This window comes from Cherax quadricarinatus, chromosome 74, assembly GCF_038502225.1.
Source record: "Cherax quadricarinatus isolate ZL_2023a chromosome 74, ASM3850222v1, whole genome shotgun sequence".
In the NCBI taxonomy this organism is placed as follows: domain Eukaryota; kingdom Metazoa; phylum Arthropoda; class Malacostraca; order Decapoda; family Parastacidae; genus Cherax; species Cherax quadricarinatus.
The window spans coordinates 16,037,730-16,057,489 of record NC_091365.1 but is presented as its reverse complement, the minus strand read 5'-3'; the positions used below and the strand labels follow the sequence as shown (position 1 = coordinate 16,057,489).

Sequence of the window (19,760 nt, the reverse complement as noted above, 5' to 3'; positions counted from 1 at the left end):
GGAGTTTTGAGACTATGACCGCGGGTTCAATCCCGGCCGGGGGTATGGTTTATTTGCAATCGTGTCATTACGATTTCTTAAGTCATGTTGACGGCAGTGAAGGGACTTGAGCTAGAGTTCGTCACGGCCACGCTAGCTGGAGATTCGTCTGTAAAAACTTGCATTTGTGGTCACAGAGGTGCCTGTGCTAACTTTCCTATGGTGTAGAAATATACCTAGTTGGATGAATCTTATTGTGGCTAGCTGGTCTAGTGGCTAACGCGACGGGCTGGAGTTTTGAGACTCTATGACCGCGGGTTCAATCCTGGCCGGGGGTATGGTTTACACAAATACAGATTATCATACATAGCAGCATATGTATAGAGAACCAAGGATAACCCAAAAAAAGTCAAAGTGACTTATTTCCAGTACCTGGCTTGGGCTTGCCATATATGATTTTTGTTAAATATTTTTTTCTCAATTGTTTGTTGGGTTATCTTATTGAAGCTTGGGCAATGTATGATGGAAAGGTGCTTCTTAACGTACACCAAAAAAGTAGACAAATTAATATGCATTTATTTCGCCTGACCAAGTGATCGTCCACTACCTGTTCAGTTTGTGTTCTTACATTGTCTCAATTCTATCTCGTTCTCTCTCTCGTTTACTCTTTCCTTAACTAGTTGGCTCTCATTGACGATGGTGTCTAAGGTTAGCTGTGATAAAAAGAGAAGTCATAAGCCTCTTGCTTTAAGTGCCAAGTTAGAGGATGATGGTGTGCCATTCTGATTTTATTCAATAAACACCCTGCCACTCACCTCTCACACATTAATATTAATAAGGTAAGTAATAAGTGTATTCTGTGTGTATCTTACCTTTTATTGTGTTTTTAATGCCTATTTCTATTGCTAACTTAATATAAGTTAGTGTAAACTTGTTGTCTGGCATTTATTGCATATTTTATGTGTGCTCTGATAATAATACTTGTGGAGCTGTGTGGTAGCTGTGTGGAGGGACAACATTACGTTTTCTCTGCTCAGCCATCAGAGAAAACATGTATGAATCTGCATTTGGCCCAGCCACTCCCTCACTCCGCTTTTGTTTACAATTTTCGGTATGAATTATTCATTACTTCTACCTTCGTTTATGATGGCATCTAAAGGTAGTTGTTAGAAATGATTAAATTCAGTGAACAAGGCATGTCGATGTTAATAATATGGCTCTGGGCCACAGTGTAGGTAGCCGGAAGGTGTAGCCCAGGCGCTACACCTACCGGCTACCTACACTGACTTCCTACAAATAAATACTACTCACCTCTCCTCCTATATGAAGACTACACATATTTTAAGGTAAATAATGAGTGTACTGTATGTGTATTTTACCTCTCTGGGATGTTTTGAATATCGTATATTAAGTATGAGACGGGGAGCCAGTGCTACCTACACCTGGGTACCTGCACCTGACTTCCTACAAATAAGTACTACTCACCTCTCTCCCTGCATTAAGATTACAAATACTTTAAGATAAGTAATGAATTTACTGTGAATGTATTTTACTTTGTGTGTTTTTAATGCCTAGCTCTATTACTAACTTAATATAATTTAGTGTAAACTTGTTGCCTGGTATTTATATGCATTTATAAATGGAAAAAAATGGCGTTCTGCCTTCCGGCGATGTCTGCTTTCCGGCGACAGCCTGGAACCTAACCCACCATATAAGTGGGGCCCTACTGTACATGGTTTAGTATCTTGGAAAGGATGCCTACTGTTTTGGAAACTTTCTTAGATATATGCTGGATGTGGGTCTGACATTACAGTCAAAGTGGCGACCTAGAAATTTGCGCTCAGTGTGTCTTAAAATGGGGGAACCATTTTGATATGTTTAGCTGGATATTTAATGCTGTTCCCAAAAAGCATGAAGTAGGTTTCATCTATATGAATGTCCTCTGACCTCGTAATGCCCAAGTTTTAGGTGCAAGATGTTGTGGTCTACTGTATCAAATGCTTTTCATAGGTCTATGAAGAGCCCCAGTGGATATTCATTTTTTCAAATGCTGTAATTTGAGCATCTGAATAATTGCATCATTCGTGTTTTTTTTTCGGCCTAAACCCAAACTGGCAGGGGTTCATTATGTTATGGGATAGGAGGTAGTAGTAGATTTATTAATGTATTATTTTTTCGAAGATTTTAGAGAGTAAATGCAAGTTAGATATCAGTCTGTAGTTATTTAGTTCTGTAAAATCACCTCCTTTAAGGATCAGGGTGACCCTTGATGTCTTGAGTATGGGAATGTTGAAGATTCAACAGATCTGTTAACCCTCTGAGGGTCCAGACCCCCAATCTGAAACTTGTCCACAGGGTCCAAGAATTTTCAAAGAAATTTTTGTTATTTTTTCTTATGAAATTGTAGAGAATCTTTTTCTGAAGGTAGTAAAACAAAAAGTGCAAAATTTGATAAAAATTGACAAAATTACGCTCTCTCAAATTTTGCTGCATCAGCGATATTTGCACATCGGCGATTTTGCCCACTTTGACTCCCATTTTAGGCCAATTACATTCCAGCCGACCAAATTCTTAGAATATTTCGCAAGCATTACTTCCGTTTTATCAATTGAGCACAAGAAATTGCCCAGTCAACTATTTCAACTACCCAATAAAGTGATCAGAAATTGGTAACTTGAGCAATTTCACACAAAGTTCAATTTCAAAATAAGGTACAGAATAAAGAATGCAGACATTCCTGGCACTAAAATAACATTTCCTCTGTTTATTAGTTATGTTTTCAGGCTTTACAAATGAATTCCACTTTGATTTTTTATTCACATAAATTTTTATTCACACCATAAAATAGAAGATTTGCTGTTATGCAATATTGTAATAACTGTATAAATAATATCAGTGCATTTGTGAACACACATTAGACCCATCAGCTGATGTGTATTGGATATGTGATGCGATTTGTTTACCCTTGAACATCAACAAAAATCAAACATTTCCGCTACTTTGAGCTCAGTTTCAAGCCATTTTCAGTACTAAAACCAATCAAAATCATCTATTTCTGTAATACATGTATATCTTCAATTCTATCAAATGAGACCAAGAAACTGCGAACACAACTGTAAAAAGCATACAAAAATACACCACGTTTTAATCCAAAAACATTGTCGCAGTTTTTTTTTCTCATGCACTGCGTGCTGCAGAATTTGTTTTATATGGTGCACACTTACAACATAGATGCATTCTCTCATACAGTGGACCCTCGGCCAACGAAGGCATTGTCTAACGATAAATTCGTCCAACAAGGCGTTGGAGCATAAAAATTCTGGCCCAACCAACGATGAAAAACTCAACCAACATGATTCGTCCCAAACCTGTCCGTCCAGCCTGAGTGCCTCAGCTGCCCTGCTCTCATTGTTTACAAGCCAGGGTGGATGGTTCCACATATATATTTGATAAATTTTGTATTATTCCGTTGTTTTTAGTGCTTGTAACTGCTAAATAAGCCACCATGGGCCCAAAGAAAGCTTCTGGTGCCAACCCTGTGGTAAAAAGGGTGAGAAATACTATCGAAATACATGTACTATCGTACCACGGTCAGCTGCTGCTGCTGCACCACCATCAGCTGTTGCTCCACCACCATCAGCTGTACTACTCGAAGATGTGGAGTGTGTGTTTTTGGTGTGGCTCAACGAGAAACAATTACCGAGAAACAATTAACTCCCAGAGGGTTAGCCACCCAGGATAACCCAAGAAAGTCAGTGTGTCATCGAGGACTGTCTAACTTATTTCCATTGGAGTCCTTAATCTTGTCCCCCAGGATGCGACCTACACAAGTCGACTAACACCCAGGTGAACAGGAAAAAATGCCTGAAACTAGTGCTCATATTAGTGAATTTAAGGCCAGCAAAGGTTGGTTTGAGAGATTTAAGAATCGTACTGGCATACAGTGTGATGAGGCAGGGTGAAGCTGAAAAATTCCAACCCCAACAAGTGTTCAATTGTGACGAAACAGGCCTGTTCTGGAAGAAAATGCCAAACAGGGCCTATATTACACATTACTCAGGAGGAAAAGGCACTCCCAGGACACAAGCCTATGAAAGACAGGCTAACTCTCATGTTTTGTTGTAATGCTAGTGGGGATTGCAAAGTGAAGCCTTTACTTGTGTATCACTCTGAAAATCCCAGTGTTTTCAAGAAAAACAGTGTCTCATCACTCATCAATATATACTCTTCAATAAAGGTAAGTGTCATTTTAACATTTATTTATGTAGTTATTGTGCATGTCTCACTGTTTTCTTTGTAGGGAAATGTACATTTCATGAAAAAAAAAAAAATTTTAATACTTTTGGCTGTCTGGAATGGATTAATTACATTTCCATTATTTCTTATGGGGAAAATTAATTCGACTAACGATAAATTCGCCTAAAGATAAGCTCTCTGCAACTGATTAATATCGTTGGTGGAGGGTCTACTGTATCTAGGCCCAAATTTACTGCTCACAGCTTATCTGAACTGAGCTGAGCTCATGGCATAGAACTATGAATTGGACCCAGGCTTCAAAGCCATAGAACTACAGGATGGACCCTCAAAGGGTTAACCCTTTGACTGTTGCAAGCCCCTTTCTGAAACTGTCACTCTATGTCGCAAAATTTTTGAAAAAAAAAAAAAAAAAAAAAAAAAAAAAAAAAAAAAAAAAAAAAAAAAAAATTTCTTATGAAATGATAGAGAATCTTTTCCCGACGGTAATGACACCGAAAGTACGAAATATGGTCGAAAAATCATGGAATTACGCTCCCGCAAAGTTAGCAGTCTCAGCTACATATACGGATCTGCGATTTCACTGATTTTGAGCCCTGTTTTTGGCCAATTCCGTTGTTCCAGTTGACCAAACTATTTCTTTAGAACTCCATTTTTTCTATCAATTGAGTAAGAAACCGCCCATTTACCGATTTGAACTACCCAATAAAGTGGTCAGAAATTGGCAATTTGGCCAATTTCACACAAATTAAAAAAGATGCCAATTTCAAAATAGGGTCCAGAACAAACAATGTAGACATTCTTGGCACTAAAATAACATATCCTCTGTTCATTAGTCATGTCTCTAGGCCCCTCTTATATTACTATTGCTTTCTATTTTGATTTCTTATTCATGCAAAAAATACAAAATTTACTGGTATGCAGACTACTACATTATTGTAAAAATGGTATAAATAATATCAGTGCACTAGTGAAAGAATATTAGACTCCCCAGTTGACGTGTACTGGATGTGTGGTGTGATTTGCTTACTCTTGAACATTGGTAAAAATCGAACATTTTGCTACTTTGAGCTCAATTTCAAGGTCGTTTTCATCAAGAAACTAATCAAAATCATCTCTACTTCTGCAATATGTTTTCCATTTTATCACATGAGACCATGAAAACGAGAATACAACGATAAATACTATACGAAAATACTACACCTCAAAGTTGGCGTTTTAATCCAAAAAAAATTCAGTTTTTTTCTCATTATGCACTGCGTGCTGCAGGACCTTTTTTTTATGTGGTGTACACTGACCACACAGACCCATTCTCTCACATGTGGGCCTACCAGCTTTCTCCTGCTTGATTTGAAGCTGCTAGAATTATTTTTAATTACATTACCTAACAGAATACTCCATTCTACTGAATGCACAGCAACACAGTAAATGACCATATGACCTGTCTTTGAAATACTCATTTGTGCTTAATTGTTATCTGTTTACAATAATGTTTACCACTGAATATATCATTGCTTAGTTAATCTTAAGTTAATTTTAAGCCTACCCATAATGCTCTGCATACAAGGGCCTTTGGCATGTTGCACTTAACCACTGTATTTTTTTGTACTTCAATGTATCATGTTCAAATTAATAAATAAATAAATAAATAAATACAAATATATGTCCAAAACACTGGCTTGTAAGACGTATATATATGACCAAAACAGTCAAAGTGTTAAATAGTGCTGTAATAATGGGGGACAGTACATGAGCTGCTTTTTTATACATAACTGGTGACAAGTTATTTAGGTCTCCTGCATTGTTTTTTAATGATTTAATTATTAGTGAGAGCTCAGTAGGATTTCTTGGTGCTAGATATAGAGTATTTGGGTAATTACTAGTGAAGTAGGCTTGTGGCTGAATATTTGCATTTGGGATTTTGCTTGCTAGCTTTGATCCTATAGTAGAAAAGAAGACATTAAGTTAGTTGGCAGTGTCTATAGGCTATATGTGTGATTCATTTGGTTTTGCTAAGTTAATCGCTCTGTTTCTACAGTTTTCTACAGCCCAAAATTTCAGAGAGGGTTTTCCAGGTCTTTTACATATCACCTTTTATTTCATTAAATCTGTTTACGTAATACGTACATTTGTTTGGACTTCCATATTAGATTAGTAAGTATTGATGTGTATCATTTTGTTAGTTGTTCTTGTTATTAGGCCCTGTCTGAATTGTTTTTCATACAGATGTTGATGTTAACAGATACTGAAGTTTCACAGTACAGTGGACCCCCGCTTTACAATCACCTCCCAATGCGACCAATTATGCAAGTGTATTTATGTCGATGGATCTATAATTTCCTCACTAACAGAACACAGAGAGTAGTCATCAACAGAGTAAAGTCCGAGGCAGCTACGGTGAAAAGCTCTGTTCCACAAGGCACAGTACTCGCTCCCATCTTGTTCCTCATCCTCATATCCGACATAGACAAGGAAGTCAGCCACAGCACCGTGTCTTCCTTTGCAGATGACACCCGAATCTGCATGACAGTGTCTTCCATTGCAGACACTGCAAGGCTCCAGGCGGACATCAACCAAATCTTTCAGTGGGCTGCAGAAAACAATATGAAGTTCAACGATGAGAAATTTCAATTACTCAGATATGGTAAACATTTTTTTTTTTTTTATTATCACACCGGCCGATTCCCACCAAGGCAGGGTGGCCCGAAAAAGAAAAACTTTCACCATCATTCACTCCATCACTGTCTTGCCAGAAGGGTGCTTTACACTACAGTTTTTAAACTGCAACATTAACACCCCTCCTTCAGAGTGCAGGCACTGTACTTCCCATCTCCAGGACTCAAGTCCGGCCTGCCGGTTTCCCTGAATCCCTTCATAAATGTTACTTTGCTCACACTCCAACAGCACGTCAAGTATTAAAAACCATTTGTCTCCATTCACTCCTATCAAACACGCTCACGCATGCCTGCTGGAAGTCCAGGCCCCTCGCACACAAAACCTCCTTTACCCCCTCCCTCCAACCTTTCCTAGGCCGACCCCTACCCCGCCTTCCTTCCACTACAGACTGATACACTCTTGAAGTCATTCTGTTTCGCTCCATTCTCTCTACATGTCCGAACCACCTCAACAACCCTTCCTCAGCCCTCTGGACAACAGTTTTGGTAATCCCGCACCTCCTCCTAACTTCCAAACTACGAATTCTCTGCATTATATTCACACCACACATTGCCCTCAGACATGACATCTCCACTGCCTCCAGCCTTCTCCTCGCTGCAACATTCATCACCCACGCTTCACACCCATATAAGAGCGTTGGTAAAACTATACTCTCATACATTCCCCTCTTTGCCTCCAAGGACAAAGTTCTTTGTCTCCACAGACTCCTAAGTGCACCACTCACTCTTTTTCCCTCATCAATTCTATGATTCACCTCATCTTTCATAGACCCATCCGCTGACACGTCCACTCCCAAATATCTGAATACGTTCACCTCCTCCATACTCTCTCCCTCCAATCTGATATTCAATCTTTCATCACCTAATCTTTTTGTTATCCTCATAACCTTACTCTTTCCTGTATTCACCTTTAATTTTCTTCTTTTGCACACCCTACCAAATTCATCCACCAATCTCTGCAACTTCTCTTCAGAATCTCCCAAGAGCACAGTGTCATCAGCAAAGAGCAGCTGTGACAACTCCCACTTTGTGTGTGATTCTTTATCTTTTAACTCCACGCCTCTTGCCAAGACCCTCGCATTTACTTCTCTTACAACCCCATCTATAAATATATTAAACAACCACGGTGACATCACACATCCTTGTCTAAGGCCTACTTTTACTGGGAAAAAATTTCCCTCTTTCCTACATACTCTAACTTGAGCCTCACTATCCTCGTAAAAACTCTTCACTGCTTTCAGTAACCTACCTCCTACACCATACACTTGCAACATCTGCCACATTGCCCCCCTATCCACCCTGTCATACGCCTTTTCCAAATCCATAAATGCCACAAAGACCTCTTTAGCCTTATCTAAATACTGTTCACTTATATGTTTCACTGTAAACACCTGGTCCACACACCCCCTACCTTTCCTAAAGCCTCCTTGTTCATCTGCTATCCTATTCTCCGTCTTACTCTTAATTCTTTCAATTATAACTCTACCATACACTTTACCAGGTACACTCAACAGACTTATCCCCCTATAATTTTTGCACTCTCTTTTATCCCCTTTGCCTTTATACAAAGGAACTATGCATGCTCTCTGCCAATCCTTAGGTACCTTACCCTCTTCCATACATTTATTAAATAATTGCACCAACCACTCCAAAACTATATCCCCACCTGCTTTTAACATTTCTATCTTTATCCCATCAATCCCGGCTGCCTTACCCCCTTTCATTTTACCTACTGCCTCACGAACTTCCCCCACACTCACAACTGGCTCTTCCTCACTCCTACAAGATGTTATTCCTCCTTGCCCTATACACGAAATCACAGCTTCCCTATCTTCATCAACATTTAACAATTCCTCAAAATATTCCTTCCATCTTCCCAATACCTCTAACTCTCCATTTAATAACTCTCCTCTCCTATTTTTAACTGACAAATCCATTTGTTCTCTAGGCTTTCTTAACTTGTTAATCTCACTCCAAAACTTTTTCTTATTTTCAACAAAATTTGTTGATAACATCTCACCCACTCTCTCATTTGCTCTCTTTTTACATTGCTTCACCACTCTCTTAACTTCTCTCTTTTTCTCCATATACTCTTCCCTCCTTGCATCACTTCTACTTTGTAAAAACTTCTCATATGCTAACTTTTTCTCCATTACTACTCTCTTCACATCATCATTCCACCAATCGCTCCTCTTCCCTCCTGCACCCACTTTCCTGTAACCACAAACTTCTGCTGAACACTCTAACACTACATTTTTAAACCTACCCCATACCTCTTCGACCCCATTGCCTATGCTCTCATTAGCCCATCTATCCTCCAATAGCTGTTTATATCTTACCCTAACTGCCTCCTCTTTTAGTTTATAAACCTTCACCTCTCTCTTCCCTGATGCTTCTATTCTCCTTGTATCCCATCTACCTTTTACTCTCAGTGTAGCTACAACTAGAAAGTGATCTGATATATCTGTGGCCCCTCTATAAACATGTACATCCTGAAGTCTACTCAACAGTCTTTTATCTACCAATACATAATCCAACAAACTACTGTCATTTCGCCCTACATCATATCGTGTATACTTATTTATCCTCTTTTTCTTAAAATATGTATTACCTATAACTAAACCCCTTTCTATACAAAGTTCAATCAAAGGGCTCCCATTATCATTTACACCTGGCACCCCAAACTTACCTACCACACCCTCTCTAAAAGTTTCTCCTACTTTAGCATTCAAGTCCCCTACCACAATTACTCTCTCACTTGGTTCAAAGGCTCCTATACATTCACTTAACATCTCCCAAAATCTCTCTCTCTCCTCTGCATTCCTCTCTTCTCCAGGTGCATACACGCTTATTATGACCCACTTCTCGCATCCAACCTTTACTTTAATCCACATAATTCTTGAATTTACACATTCATATTCTCTTTTCTCCTTCCATAACTGATCATTAAACATTACTGCTACCCCTTCCTTTGCTCTAACTCTCTCAGATACTCCAGATTTAATCCCATTTATTTCCCCCAACTGAAACTCTCCTACCCCCTTCAGCTTTGTTTCGCTTAGGGCCAGGACATCCAACTTCTTTTCATTCATAACATCAGCAATCATCTGTTTCTTGTCATCCGCACTACATCCACGCACATTTAAGCAACCCAGTTTTATAAAGTTTTTCTTCTTCTCTTTTTTAGTAATTGTATACAGGAGAAGGGGTTACTAGCCCATTGCTCCCGGCATTTTAGTCGCCTCATACGACACGCATGGCTTACGGAGGAAAGATTCTTTTCCACTTCCCCATGGACAATAGAAGAAATAAAAAAAGAACAAGAGCTATTTAGAAAAAGGAGAAAAACCTAGATGTATGTATATATATATATATATGCATGTGCGTGTCTGTGAAGTGTCACCAAAGTGTAAGTAGGAGTAGCAAGATATCCCTGTTATCTTAGCGTGTTTATGAGACAGAAAAAGAAACCAGCAATCCTACCATCATGCAAAACAGTTACAGGTTTTTGTTTCACAGTCATCTGGCAGGACGGTAGTACTTCCCTGGGTGGTTGCTGTCTACCAACCTACTACCTAAACATGAGGAAATTAAATCTTCATCAGAGTACAAAACAAATTCTGGCCACAAAATAGAGCGAAACACCAACGTCAAAGACCTGGGAGTGATCATGTCGGAGGATCTCACCTTCAAGGACCATAACATTGTATTAATCGCATCTGCTAGAAAAATGACAGGATGGATAATGAGAACCTTCAAAACTAGGGAGGCCAAGCCCATGATGACACTCTTCAGGTCACTTGTTCTATCTAGGCTGGAATATTGCTGCACACTAACAGCACCTTTCAAGGCAGGTGAAATTGCCGACCTAGAAAATGTACAGAGAACTTTCACGGCATGCATAACGGAGATAAAACACCTCAATTACTGGAAGCGCTTGAGGTTCCTAAACCTGTATTCCCTGGAACGCAGGAGGGAGAGATACATGATTATATACACCTGGAAAATCCTAGAGGGACTAGTACCGAACTTGCACACGAAAATCACTCACTACGAAAGCAAAAGACTTGGCAGACGATGCACCATCCCCCCAATGAAAAGCAGGGGTGTCACTAGCACGTTAAGAGACCATACAATAAGTGTCAGGGGTCCAAGACTGTTCAACTGCCTCCCAGCACACATAAGGGGGATTACCAACAGACCCCTGGCAGTCTTCAAGCTGGCACTGGACAAGCACCTAAAGTCAGTTCCTGATCAGCCGGGCTGTGGCTCGTACGTTGGTTTGCGTGCAGCCAGCAGCAACAGCCTGGTTGATCAGGCTCTGATCCACCAGGAGGCCTGGTCACAGACCGGGCCGCGGGGGCGTTGACCCCCGGAACTCTCTCCAGGTAAACTCCAGGTATGTAAGTGCGTTTGTACGTGTATGTTTGGGGGTCTGAAATGGACTAATCTAATTCACATTATTATTATAATCAAAAAGAAGCGCTAAGCCACAAGGACTATACAGCAATCTAATTCACAATATTCCTTATGGGAACAAATTTGTTCAGTACTGGCACATGAACATACTTCTGGAATGAAATAATATCATAAACCGGGGGGCCACTGTATTAATGTCTCACAACTGTGGAAATATAGACACACATGCAGTATAATGTGATCCTTTATTGACACGTTTCGCCCACACAGTGGGCTTTTTCAATTCACAAACAGATCTACCTGGGGTGGAAGGTATGCGAGTATTTATAGTCAGGTTCAGAATGCTGGGCCAAGTGGAGAATGCTGCATCTGATGATCTACCGAGTGGGGTTATAGAGTCTAAAATGGAATGGAGGAACACTGCAGAAGGTCTACTCACATACTTATCCAATCTCCTTTCCAAGCTACCCAAGATTTTAGACTCTATAACCCCACTCGGTAGATCATCAGATGCAGCATTCTCCACCTGGCCCAGCATTCTGAACCTGACTATAAATACTCACATACCTTCCACCCCAGGTAGATCTGTTTGTGACTTGAAAAAGCCCACTGTGTGGGCGAAACGTTGTCAATAAAGGATCACATTACACTGCATATGTGTTTATATTTACATTGTGTTGGTATTTTATGCCACTTATTTCCATCATCTCACAACTGTGCTCATTTCTGGACAAGAATCTAAGTGAGTGAGTGAGAGTTTATTCAGGTACTGGTACAAATAAATACAGTTACATAAATGATCATACACAGCAGCATATATGTATATTACCTAGGATAACCCAAAAAAGTCACTGACTTATTTCCAATGGGGTACTTGGGTTTGGTCTTTAGCAGCAACACGTACGTTATGTCTAGCTCTTGTACAATGTCATGCAGGTTATTCCTGTTTGTGTTACTCTGCTTTAAAAAACTACAAATTACCCAGAATATGACGATTTGTCCTGGAACTGAGCCGAAGAGACCACCTAGACCAGAATGAATTAAAACTGGAAATGCTTAATGGTGTGGATAGTGAAAGACAGCTGAAACTAAATTATGTTTACAAAATTGCTCACAATCATGTCCAGAATATATTGTTACAGATTTTATCCAACTTAGGGACCAAAGCCAGTATGGTATTAGAAGAGAACAATTTTAAAGTGCGTAAAGTATGGGGACATGCCTCAAATGCTAATTACACTGCAGTAAATGATTAGAACAGGTTGCCTTTTTATGTCAAGGCAAGTCTTATTACAAACCAGGTTATGAGCTAAAAATTACCTAATTAATTATCTACAGAAAGGAAGGGAAGCGATTTCTTGTATACTTATTACATGTATAATATACATATCTTTGTTTCTACAAGTGCATGTATAAGGTATACAGGCCTAACTGACATACTACTATATAGAAAGCACCTTGTTATGCAGAGCATTTTGAGCAAGTTGGTCAATTCTGTCCCAGGATGCGACCCACACCAGTTGACTAACACCCAAGTACCCACTTTACTGATGGGTTAACACGTACAACCAGTGTAAGGAAACACACCCAATGTTTCCACTCTTGACGGGAATCAAACCTGGACTCTCAGCTTGTGAAACAAGAGCTTTGCCACCAGGCCACGGGCCACCGTGTGGTGGCAACCATGACTTTTTCTTTTTAATGGTTATGTAATTAATTTTCGTGTACTTGATTTACCCAGTTTATTTTGTTTTAATTTAATAATTATTACTAGTTTTTACTGTGACACCACTGGAAATGTCACCATTTTTTAATAATAATAATAATAATACCTACAAGTACATGTACAAGGTATACAGGCCTAGCTGACAGTAATGACATACTACTATATAGAAAACCTATTGGTATCTGGTATGCAGCGCATTTCCGGAAAATTAGGTTTTGTCCCAGGATGCAACCCACACCAATCGACTAACACCCAGGTACCCATCTTACTGACAGGAACAGACAACCGGTGTAAGTAAACACGCCCAATGTTTCTACCCTCGCTGGGAATCGAACCCGGACCCTCGCCGTGTAAAACGAGAGCTTTAGCCACCAGGCCACTGGGTTATCTTCCGTAATTTACACGTTTACACATTCATTGTACATTATTTTGAATAAAACATGTCAATGTCTAAAAATACGTCAGAGCTTGCTAAAGTTTTGACATTAAAACACGAGTAATGATAGTGAGATAATGTAGTGTTACTTCCTCTATATTCTCACTTCCACATCCAGAGTGACATTACCCACAAATAAATTTACACTACAACAAAGACGGTATAAAGATGAGGACACACTCAAACCATTTCATGGCTATATTAATTGGTGATATTAAAGAAGGAATACATGCAGTAAACACGAGAGGCTGGGAAACTAAAGAATTATAACAGCGCCGCCATCTAGGTCCCACTACATATGGTTCCCATAAACAACGTTATTTAATACGTTATGAATTACAACAACGACTAGGAAATCATCCATCCATAATGAAGATGCTTTCTGGGAGAATATGGAGGGTCAGAGAGAACAGAAAAACTAGCATCGTACCGGTGCTTCCTCCATTTGGTCGAGATGTGTTGAGTAGTGTGGCCTGGCTGCCTGTGTACCTCCCTGACGCACTGTGTCTCCCAGACCCACCACACACCCACCTGCACCACCCCACCACGGGTAACCCATCCCCCCAATCCACACACCATCACACCCACCACCTACCCTCAACCCAACAAACTCACCCTCCACCCAACCTACCAGTCCCCCACACCGGTAACCCTCCACCTCACAAGTAACCTTCCACCCTCCACCTCACAAGTAACCTTCCACCCTCCACCTCACAAGTAACCTTCCACCCTCCACCTCACAAGTAACCTTCCACCCTCCACCTCACAAGTAACCTCCCACCCTCCACCTCACAAGCAACCTTCCATCCTCCACCTCACAAGTAACCTTCCACCCTCCACCTCACAAGTAACCTCCCACCCTCCACCTAACAAGCAACCTTCCACCCTCCACCTCATAAGCAACCTTCCACCCTCCACCTCACAAGCAACCTTCCATCCTCCACCTCACAAGCAACCTTCCATCCTCCACCTCACAAGCAACCTTCCACCCTCCACCTCACAAGTAACCTTCCACCCTCCACCTCACAAGTAACCTCCCACCCTCCACCTCACAAGTAACCTCCCACCCTCCACCTCACAAGCAACCTTCCATCCTCCACCTCACAAGCAACCTTCCATCCTCCACCTCACAAGCAACCTTCCACCCTCCACCTCACAAGCAACCTTCCACCCTCCACCTCACAAGCAACCTTCCATCCTCCACCTCACAAGCAACCTTCCACCCTCCACCTCATAAGCAACCTTCCACCCTCCACCTCACAAGCAACCTTCCATCCTCCACCTCACAAGCAACCTTCCACCCTCCACCTCACAAGCAACCTTCCACCCTCCACCTCACAAGTAACCTTCCATCCTCCACCTCACAAGTAACCTTCCATCCTCCACCTCACAAGCAACCTTCCACCCTCCACCTCACAAGCAAACTTCCACCCTCCACCTCACAAGCAACCTTCCATCCTCCGCCTCACAAGCAACCTTCCATCCTCTGCCTCACAAGCAACCTTCCACCCTCCACCTCACAAGCAACCTTCCACCCTCCACCTCACAAGCAACCTTCCACCCTCCACCTCACAAGTAACCTTTCATCCTCCACCTCACAAGCAACCTTCCACCCTCCACCTCACCAGCAACCTTCCACCCTCTACCTCACAAGTAACCTTCCATCCTCCACCTCACAAGCAACCTTCCACCCTCCACCTCACAAGCAACCTTCCACCCTCCACCTCACAAGCAACCTTCCACCCTCCACCTCACAAGTAACCTTCCATCCTCCACCTCACAAGCAACCTTCCACCCTCCACCTCACAAGCAACCTTCCACCCAACCCACCACCAAACAGGCAACCCTTTACCCCTATCCTCCACTACACTGGCAACATTCCACCAACACCACCCACCCACCATCCACCCCAACACCCACCATCCACCCCAAACGCCACCCCAACACCCACCCACCACCAACGCCCACCCACCACCAACACCAAACCACTAACAACCCTCCACCCCAGCCACCCAACCATACCCCACCTACCCTACCCACCAACCACCAACAACCCACCACCCCACCCACCCACCAACAACAATCGACCACCCCACCCACCCACCTGGAGTTTACCTGGAGAGGGTTTCAGGGGTCAACGCCCCCGCGGCCCGGTCTGAAACCAGGCCTCATGGTGGATCAGGGTCTGATCAACCAGGCTGTTACTGCTGGCCGCACTCAAGCTGACGTACGAACCACAGCCCGGTTGGTCAGGTACTGACTTTCGGTGCCTGTCCAGTGCCTTCTTGAAGACAGCCAGGGTTCTATTGGTAATCCCCCTTACGTATGCTGGGAGGAAATTGAAAAATCTTGGTCCCCAGAAACTTACTGTGTTGCCTCTCAGTGTACCCGTGGCGCCTCTGCATCTCTTGCCGAGTCTTTTGCTTTCATAGGGAGTGATTTTCGTGTGCAGGTTTGGTACCAATCCCTCCAGGACCTTCCAAATGTATATTATCAGGTATCTCTCTTGCCTGCATTCGAGGGAATATAGATCAAGTTCCTTCAACCGTTCCCAGTAGTTTAGGTGCCTTATCGTACTTATGTGTGCTGTGAAAGTTCTTTGTACACTCTCCAGGTTTGCAATGTCGCAAGCCTTGAAGGGGGCTGTTAGCGCACAGCAGTATCCCAGCCTAGAGAGCACAAACGATTTGAAGAGAATCAACATGAGCTTGGCGTCCCTAGTTTTGAAGGATATCATCATCCGTCCTATCATTTTCCTAGCAGATGAGGTAGATACATTGTTGTGGTCTCTGAAGGCGAGATCCTCTGATATTATCACTCCTAGGTCCTTCACATTACTTTTCTGCTCTGTTGTATGGTTAGAATTTGTTGTATACCCTGACACATTTTTAATTCAAGTTTCCCATATCTGAGTAGTTGAAATTTCTCCTCGTTGAACTTCATATTGTTTTGAGTGGCCTATTCGAAGATTTGGTTGATGTCCGCTTGGAGTCTTGCGGTGTCTTCGATGGAGGTCACTACCATGATAATCCGGGTGTCATCCGCAAAGGAAGACACGGAGCTTGGTTTCATGCATGGAAGGAGCGTGCATCATTGCATAGCCACCTTTCTCACCCTGCACACTGACAGCTCCTACACTACCTTCCTTGACCTTAAATCCGCTTTCGATGTAGCCAACCGACATGTAATAATTAGTGAACTTGCCAGAATGGATGTTGGAGGATGGCTTCTCCGCTGGATTAAAGGCTACCTGTCCAACAGAAAATCGTCTGTGTTGTTCCAGGGACATAGAAGTGTAACTAAAGACTTTGAATTAGGAACCCCACAAGGAGGTGTGCTCAGTCCCACACTGTTCAATATTCTAATTAATGCATTACTTAATGCTATGCCTAGTCAGCCCCATAATTATGTGATTAGTTTTGCTGATGATATAATGATTCACACCACCGGATTCTCCAACACCCAAAACATTCTTAATTATGTACTAGCCTCGTGTCAGGACCTGGGGTTGATAATCTCTACTGATAAAACAAAGATACTCAATAGGCGTCCTCTTCGACAGAGAGGCACAGTTCGTCAGATCCAATTGCATGATGGGTCTCTTCTAGAATATGTAAGCAGATACAGGTATCTAGGCTTTGAGGTTCCACTACTTGGACCTGTTGTAACAAGACTTTGTCGCCAATACAAAGAACGACTAAGAGCACTTAGAGTTGTGGCAGGGCTTCACCCCAGGTATGGTGCTAATGTTAAAATTGTGAAAATGATGTATCTTGCTTATATTAGATCATTGGTTGATTATGCTGCGCCACTACTTGATCTTGTGTCTGACTGGAAGCTTGGAGGGCTGGAAAAACTGCAGAACGAAGCAATGAGGATCATCCTAGGATGCCCTCGTGCTGCCAAAATTTTAAATATGCAAAAAGAACTTGATATTCCAAGCATCAGAGATCGTGTTACTGAAAGAAATATCCTAATTGGGGTTAATATGCTCAGGCAAGCTCATTCAAACCCCTGCACAGAAGCCCTCCAAACTTTCCTCAGCACTGGTGAACACTCCTCCAGATGGATCGAAAAGACTGGAACCGACCTCCGCATGAATCAGATACATGATCTATGTCAAGTAAGGCAACAGCGGCACTTCTCCGCTCCATGGAATATTACCCCATTCCAAACTACCATTCCTCCATTTCCCCCCAAACTACTTCTTAAATCACAACCAAAACTTCGCCTTGAAGCCAAACATGAGGCCTTAAGCTGTATTGATAACTTAGTCACACAGCACACACTCTCGCAAATTATTTACGTTGATGGTTCTGTTCACCAATCCATTGGTGCAGCTGGTAGTGCTGCTGTTGTCGTACAGAGTGATGGCTCTCTTAAAGAAATTGGAGCACGCATCAATAATTGGGCCTCTACCCTTCAGACAGAACTAATTGCCATACTCCTTGCACTGAAATGCATCTATGTATCAAAGATTGACAGTTTAATTGTAACTGATTCTCTGTCATCCATAAATGCTCTCAACTCATTAAGCATAAATTGTGGCATGCTTGTGTCAGAAGCCAGACACAGGTATGGTAGGATTGTGGACAGTGGAGTCAGAGTGCACATGCTGTGGATTCCATCTCACATTGGTCTTCAGATGCATGATAGAACTGATAAATTGGCTAAGCTGTATGCTTTCAAAGAGGGAGTAGATTACAATCTTGGCTTGTCAGGTAGTAGTTTGAGAACAATAATACGAAAAGAACTTCAGCTGAATTTTATGGACTTAAGGCTCAGGGAGATTGACACCAGTGAGTTCATCTATCATCATTCTATCATGCAGGAGGAGCCACATGTCTATGGTGCATCCAACAAAATAAGCAGACTCTTGGATGTCACTACCGCCCGGCTCCGGCTGGGTTACAAGTATCTTTGGCAGGTTAAATCACCACCACCAGATGTAGACCAAACGAAATGTAAACTTTGCCAGATGGATTATTGTCACACCCTGCGTCATTATGTACTGGAGTGCGATAAAATTAATGAATTTAGAAACAACTCACTCAGAAGTGTTCAAGAAATGGCTAAGTATTTTATCCACAGTGGTATATTACAGACCATTCTGGAGAAATACCCTGACTTTGCTAGCTGTAAATAAAGCATTACCACATATGTGCATGTGTGTGTGTGTGTGTGTGTGTGTGTGTGTGTGTGTGTGTGTGTACTCACCTATTTGTACTCACCTATTTGTGGTTGCAGGGGTCGAGTCCTAGCTCCTGGCCCCGCCTCTTCACCGGTTGCTACTAAGCCCTCTCTCTCCCCGCTCCATGAGCTTTATCAAACCTCGTCTTAAAACTGTGTATGGTTCCTGCCTCCACTACGTCATTTTCTAGGCTATTCCACTGCCTTACAACTCTATGACTGAAGAAATACTTCCTACTATCTCTCTGACTCATTTGTGTCTTCAACTTCCAATTGTGGCCTCTTGTTTCTGTGTCCCCTCCCTGGAACATCCTGTCTTTGTCCACCTTGTCTATTCCACGCAGTATTTTATATGTCGTTATCATGTCTCCCCTGACCCTCCTGTCCTCCAGTGTCGTCAGGCCGATTTCCCTTAATCTTTCTTCATAGGACATTCCCCTTAGCTCTGGAACTAACCTTGTCGCAAACCTTTGTACTTTCTCTAGTTTCTTGACGTGCTTTATCAAGTGCGGGTTCCAAACAGGTGCTGCATACTCCAGTATGGGCCTGACATACACGGTGTACAGTGCCTTGAATGATTCCTTACTAAGGTGTCGGAATGCTGTTCTCAGGTTTGCCAGGCGCCCATATGCTGCAGCAGTTATCTGATTGATGTGTGCTTCCGGAGACATGCTCGGTGTTATACTCACCCCAAGATCTTTCTCCTTGAGTGAGGTTTGCAGTCTTTGGCCACCTAGCCTATACTCTGTCTGTGGTCTTCTGTGCCCTTCCCCTATCTTCATGACTTTGCATTTGGCAGGATTAAATTCGAGAAGCCATTTGCTGGACCAGGTGTCCAGTCTGTCCAGGTCTCTTTGAAGTCCTGCCTGGTCCTCATCAGATTTAATTCTCCTCATTAACTTCACATCATCTGCAAACAGGGACACTTCTGAGTCTAACCCTTCCGTCATGTCGTTCACATATACCAAAAATAGCACTGGTCCTAGGACCGACCCCTGTGGGACCCCGCTCGTCACAGGTGCCCACTGTGATACATCATTACGTACCATGACTCGTTGTTGCCTCCCTGTCAGGTATTCTC

General features: G+C 42.2%; 1 protein-coding gene across 1 annotated transcript in view; it reads right to left on the bottom strand.

Annotated features, from left to right (window-relative positions):
- Positions 1-14,065, bottom strand: part of su(f) (cleavage stimulation factor subunit su(f)) — a 353,693-nt gene extending 339,628 nt beyond the window's left edge. Inside the window, exon 1 of the mRNA XM_070100805.1 lies at positions 13,920-14,065. Coding sequence (XP_069956906.1) covers positions 13,920-14,048 — 129 coding nt within the window. The 5' untranslated portion in view covers positions 14,049-14,065. The remainder of the gene's footprint in view (positions 1-13,919) is intronic.
- Between the last annotated feature and the right edge of the window lie 5,695 nt (positions 14,066-19,760).